The sequence below is a fragment of the Portunus trituberculatus genome, chromosome 29, assembly GCF_017591435.1.
Source record: "Portunus trituberculatus isolate SZX2019 chromosome 29, ASM1759143v1, whole genome shotgun sequence".
Taxonomy (NCBI): domain Eukaryota; kingdom Metazoa; phylum Arthropoda; class Malacostraca; order Decapoda; family Portunidae; genus Portunus; species Portunus trituberculatus.
The window spans coordinates 14,624,487-14,630,970 of record NC_059283.1 but is presented as its reverse complement, the minus strand read 5'-3'; the positions used below and the strand labels follow the sequence as shown (position 1 = coordinate 14,630,970).

Sequence of the window (6,484 nt, the reverse complement as noted above, 5' to 3'; positions counted from 1 at the left end):
CAACTCCCCGATCTACATCCCGTACCTACTCACTGCTAGGTGTACAGGGGCTACACGTGAAAGAAGACACACCCAAATATCTCCACCCGGTCGGGGAATCGAAGCCCGGTCCTCTTGCTTGTGAAGCCAGCGCTCTAACCACTGAGCTACCGGTGTGTGTGTGTGTGTGTGTGTGTGTGTGTGTGTGTGTGTGTGTGTGTGTGTGTGTGTGTGTGTGTGTGTGTGTGTGTGTGTGTGTGTGTGTGATAAACTTTAAAAAAAAAAATTCTCGTAAATGCATTCTTATATAGAAAACATGCCAGATGGGGCAAGTGTATAGTCACGTACCCAATAAACTGACACATTTACAAGAAAATAAACACTTCCATCATTGTTACGTGTACTAGAAGGTACTTGATCACTCAGAGTCTCTACAATTTTCTCCAATCTGTCTTTCCATGTTGATATTTCACATAGCAACATGCGTTCCACTTCACGCAGTACCTAAAAAGAATATCCAAAAGATTGTCATTTACAAAAAATGAAAATCAAACACTATTGTTCGAAATTATGGATTAGAAATAAGTAAATAAAATCATCAACAACAGAATTTGAAGGAATGGTTATCAAACGAAATGAAATTAATAGTTGCATGCAAAAACAACAAGGATTAACATAATTTCTTTACTTACATAGCTTGACTCTTGAAAACATGGGAATTTCTCCAGTATTGGTGCCAATTTTCCATTTGGTAGATATGGCAACCATTGTCTTCTGTTGCAGTAGGATTCCCTAAGCAGCATATCTACATGTGAGCTACTGCTTGCTGAAGTATTCCAAACCTTCTGGATTTCAAGAACATGCTTTTCAAACTCTTCTTCTGGAAGAGCACTGCTGGCGTCTTTAACTGTGTGCTTCCCCATGGTGAATCTTTTAGGGGGCAGCTGTTGTTCTTGAGTTACAGGAAGGCTTTTTCTTTTACGTCTAAAACGCTCTGTGCGTATACTTTGACTGAGTGCTTTCGCATACTGGCTCTGAAATGAATGTGAAAATATCGAATATTTGAATTAACAAATAACTTCAACTACTCAGTACAAGTGTGCCTTGTCGAGGTGGCTATTCTGCCACTTTAGGGAAGGATTCACGAATTTATCCTCACTTTTTTTTTATATTATTGCCATTTTTTAGCCACAAAAGTGTATATGGGCTCAAAAATTTATTTGAATTTGTTGGAATTAAATATCGTTATCACACTAAACAATGTATTCACAGCGTAAGAATTCATTGAAAGTGGACATTTATGAAGGAAGTGTGTATTGTAGATTAAAAAAGAAAAAAAATCTTACCCATTTATGTTTCCCTTCCCTCTCGATACTAGGGTAAGCAGCTAACATCTTCTCTCCAATAATCTTGTATGCCGCATAAAGGTGCGGTTACACTAGTCACTGATACCCCTGGGCTGGGCGATTTAGCCGGGGCTGGGCGCCCAGCCCTGGCTAAATCGCCCAGCCCAGGGCAAAGTTGAGTGGACGCGCCAGACCGTTTTCTCCCCAGCTCTAGGCCTGGGCACACCACAAGAAACTAAGAGACTATATTATTCACGCAAACAACTAAACCCAAATTTTCCTAAATAATAAAATATCTAGATATTATATCACTATATATGCAATTTATTTATTTTCATGCATGATTAGTTATAATTAGCTGCACACAAATTATTAGAAAACATCATCCCTCGCTTGACCTGGGAAATCCTCAGATGTAAACAAACACACGCTGCAGGGCAAGGTTTTAAACATGGCTTCTGTTGAAAAGTCCATTGCGTGGCCACAAGAGGCCATATATAGTCTCCTAGAAAAGCCATCTTGAGGTCTGATGCGCTTTGTTTAGATCGGCGCACCAAGTATCAAAATCAAGATCAAGAGTGCCCAGGACTGGGGCTGGGCTGTGTGTAACCACTTGCCTTGTAAATCCAGGCATAAGGCTGGCCTCCGTCCCAGGCCCAAGGCTGGGCCCAGGGTAGCAGTGGCTAGTGTAACCTTAGCTTAAGGGTTTTCATCAAGCAGAGGGCAATACTTCATGTAGTAGTTCTTGGATTCTTCTATCAGCTGCAACAAGACCCGTCTTGATTTATCTCCCTGTTGTAAGTCATCTCGGGTTGCCCGTGAGAGTTCTGGCAGAGGCAATGCTGCAATAAAGCAAGCATAAAAAGTTGCTAATTGTGTCATGTCATGGTGCTTGTAGACTCGGCTTTTGACAGAACAACAAGTTAAAACTACCTGTAAAGTAATGCTTCCCTCTAACTAAATATAAAATTTATTGATGGAAGTATGTTCCTATAAAAGCTTCAACTTTAACAAGAGACCATATTCTAAATATTACTAAAACAAGCTGTGTGGTCATCTATTTCAGTGAGGAACATATCTTTCTTTACAATGAAAAACGTTATGACGTACTTACATAATGTGTTACATGATTTGTGACTGGCATATGCCTCTGTCTCACTTGAACTTGTGCTTGCCTTTTCGTTGTCACTTGCACTCCTGCTGGGTTGAAGTACATCGCCTGTAGTACATGTTACCAAACTTCGAGTAGAGTCAGGTATTTGCTGAGCTACAGATGGTGTATAAGTTTCTCCATCAGCCAACAATAGTAAGACTTCATCAGCAATTTCTTCCAACACCTCATCGTCGTCCACTTCTGTACCACATTTCTCTAGAACTAACTTCGTAGGTCCTACCAACTCCAAACCGAGTTTTTGTGTTGCTGTTGAAAGAAAAACTGTTGAAAACTATTTATACGCAAAATGGGCAGAGCAGTTGCATATATGGGTGTCCATCATTACGTTTCTAAAATACACAGAAAACCCCACTAAATAATACAAAAATAAGGGAACCTTGATATACAGTAATAGTTGGGGACAAAGACTATCTGATGAAATAAAAGTTTTGATAAAAGGACGTCTGGAAGCCAATCTGTTATTGAATAGCGTCAAGGAAGTATCTGGAAAGAAATAAAGAAAAATAAACATTGCAGATTACTTGCACATGTATAAATTTTCTTACCTTTTTTTCTTTAGTTCTTCAATTTCTGCTACTGACACAACCGATTTCCTTATGATGCGATCAGCACACCAAATACGGAAAACTGGCATTCTGGAGCATTTTTAGGAATAAAGTTGAGACAGTTGTAAATCAGTTTTGACATATATGCATACATACATATATGCTTCACACAATGGAACACACAAATGCATCATAGATACTGACTGATATGAAGCGTTTAATAATTCCGATAGGTTTAGGTTAAATTGCCCTTCCATGTTTTTTCTTATCTTTTTTTTACTTTTTTTCATTAGTTTGTTACAATCCATCCATCTATATACCTAGGCCAAAAGGGTACACCCCAGAGAGGGCGCAATCTAGTGGTTTTAAGGGTGTCTATACACTCCACTCTCTGTGTGTGGTGTGCCCACTGTTTCTGGGAGACCATACAGTGTAGGGGATCCTGTCCCCCTTGCACTTAATTATTTGTTTAATAGAGTGATCCTTCTCCTACAATTCATCTTAAGGCCATATCACACAGGCACATTTTCCTGCGACAACATTTACGACGACCTGCCATCCTTGGAAATTATCAAAGACAATTGTTTAATTGTTGTAGTCGCAGAAAAATAAACGACGGTCTTTGATAATTTCCGAGGACGGCAGGTCGTCGGAAATGATGTTGCACAACACGATGTCGCAGGAAAATGTGCACGTGTGATACAGCCTTAAATATGTAGACACAACCTATAAAGCAGCAGGTGGTTTTATATCAGAGTTTTCCTTCTCCTATGATGCAGTGTAACGTCATGCTCATGACTGTTACCATAGGTCTATATAAATTCAACAAAGTGACAATATCGGTTAGTAACATACATTTCATTGTTGACATGGTATACACTCAAAGGCCACTTGTTTTCAATATCAATAAAACTCTGTACTACTTTATTTCCAGTAGCTTTCAAAACATATGCATTATAATGGCCATCAAATCCTGAAGTAATCAAGTTTTCCAATATGAAAAACTTCATGCTGTCATGTATGAGGTTTTGAAGCACAAGACCAAAAGTTGGAACACCTTTTACATAATTAAGATGCAAAATAATTCCAGGTTTATAGGTGTGCCCATGAAGGCAAACTTCAGGTGATATGTAACCTGTTAGTGGATATGCAGTATTCAAATGGTGCTTTGTGAATAAATTCAGACACTGTTCTTTCAATCCTGGAAGATCCTTCTCAATATCTATTACGCTACCATTTTTCACTATATCGCCTGAATAAAGGAAATATACTGCATGATCCAAAAGCATCGGACTAGAGCCTAACATTCTGTAGCACATGTACTTCTGATGAAAATCAGCCATTTATTTTGGTAAATTCTTAAAATTATGCCACTTTTTTTTGTTTGAAAAATCCACGTTTTCCTTCAAAGCGCAGGCACCACTGATTACGACCTGGACCAAATTGCTTAATCAGATTTGACAAATGCATACAGTAATGAAACTTTGGTGTGATGGATTCTGTGGGATAAAGTTCTTGAAATTTATAGTGATGGCTGCTAACAAGCTGGTCTAGTTGGCCCACAGTATCAAGATCTGCATTTGGGGAAGTGGCCAGTATTGTTATTTGAATAATTCGTAAAAAATTCTTCCATTGCTCATCGCTTCCCTCACCTTCTCACCAATTAAGAATGGCATATGTTACGTTCACCGGTTAAACTGGTAAGATTGGCATCGGAGAGCCGGTGAACAATAACAATAAAAAAAAACACTGCAGGTTCAACTGGTGAGGAAATGTAAAAGGGGGGTCACTTTAAAAAGCTACTTTAATAACCCATAATGAAATTGACACATATATAACAAGAAACATGAAACACAGATATATAACATGAAACACAGGAAAATGACATACACATATACATATAAAACAGTAATAAATACAACAATAAAGAACCCAACTTAATACCTAACAATAATCCTAATCCTATATAGAGGCAATGTGGAAAACACGGACGAGGGAAGTGATACTTATGCGGTGTCGCAGTGGTGAAATGCTGGGTGATGGTTGATCCCACGGCAGAACCAAGAGGCGTTGTGTTCACTGGTTGAGGCTTGGATCTCAACTCCCAATCCAGAAAACCAAGAGCTGGCTCAACACTTTCGGTTGAGTCGAAAGGGCCGCGTGAATCCAACTTCGGGACAGTAGCCGGGCTTCATGAAACGGTGACGTGGAAGGTTCACGAGACGGTGGCGTGGAAGGTTCACGAGACGGTGACGTGGAAGGGAGGCGGAGAGGTGGCGAACGAGGTAACAAGCGGAGGAGGTGATGGTAGTAATGCATGTTACGGGCGGGCCGTAACATTTCCTCCCCCCTAAGACCTCCGTAATGGGCTCATGAAGGAGGTGAGACGGGAGATCTTGATAAGGCGTCGGCGATGATGTTGTCCACCCCCTTGATATGATGGACTTCCAGGTTGAAAGGTTGAGTTAACAAGGCCCACCTAAGAATGCGTTGGTTTCGGTTCCTCATGGCGTACAGGAAGGCCAGAGGATTGTGGTCCGTGAAGACCTTGGTGATGTGCGGACCAGGATGAAGATAGCACTCAAAACGTTGGAGCGCCAGCACGAGTGCCAGAGCCTCCTTTTCGATGGTGGAGTAGTTGAGTTGATGGTGTTTCAGTTTTGCAGAGTGGTAAGCGATGGGATGGAGGATGCCGCTTGTGGGGTCCGGTTGTAGTAGGACAGCACCCACTCCAACTCCACTCGCGTCAACTTGTAAATGGAAGGGTCGGGAGTGATCCGGCGTCCAGACCACTGGTTCCGAGGAGAGAAACGCCTTGAGGTGTTTGAAGGCTTGGTCACAGGCCGGGGTCCAGTGGAAGGGGACGGAAGTGCTGAGAAGGTCCGTCAAGGGGCGGCCAGGGTGGAGAAGTTTTACAGAAGCGTCTGTAAACCCAGCCATCCCCAAGAACCTCATGAGAGCTTTCCTGGTGGTAGGAACAGGAAGCCAAGGATGGCCTCAACGTTAGCTCTCTTGGGGTGAACCTTGCCGTTCCCCACCACATGTCCCAGGTAGACCACCGTAGACCTCCCGAAGGTGGACTTGGCCAGGTTGATGGTAAGCCCGGCTTCCTGCAACCGACCCATCAGCCTCCGAAGACGGGTCAGATGTGTTGCCCAGTCGTCTGCAGTCACCACCAGGTCGTCCAGATACGCGGATGTTCCCTCCAAGTCCTGAGTTATGTAATTTATAGCCCTCTGGAAGGTGGCGGGAGCATTAGACAATCCAAAGGGCATCACTGTGTATTGGTATAGTCCGAAGGGAGTGATGAAGGCGGATATTATTTGGGCCTCGTCCGAGAGGGGAATCTGGTAGTAACCTTTAAGCAAGTCTATAGTGGTTACAAATTTGGCTACTCCTATACTATCTATAAGGTCCTCTATCAAGGGCAATGGGTAGGA

The 6,484-nt window shown here is 42.0% G+C and overlaps 1 protein-coding gene and 1 long non-coding RNA gene across 2 annotated transcripts; both read right to left on the bottom strand.

Annotated features, from left to right (window-relative positions):
- Window positions 1-225: 225 nt before the first annotated feature.
- On the bottom strand, window positions 226-1,381 carry LOC123510500. Its single transcript, XM_045265712.1, has 3 exons — window positions 1,326-1,381; window positions 672-1,013; window positions 226-483 (listed from the first exon to the last, which is right to left on the bottom strand). The coding sequence occupies exons 1-3, from the start codon at window positions 1,371-1,373 to the stop codon at window positions 283-285; spliced, it is 591 nt and encodes a 196-aa protein (XP_045121647.1). The 5' UTR covers window positions 1,374-1,381; the 3' UTR covers window positions 226-282.
- A 666-nt stretch (window positions 1,382-2,047) lies between these two features.
- Window positions 2,048-4,388, bottom strand: LOC123510499. Its single transcript, XR_006676514.1, has 3 exons — window positions 3,045-4,388; window positions 2,440-2,745; window positions 2,048-2,167 (listed from the first exon to the last, which is right to left on the bottom strand). It is a non-coding gene; the product is annotated as an uncharacterized LOC123510499 (long non-coding RNA).
- Between the last annotated feature and the right edge of the window lie 2,096 nt (window positions 4,389-6,484).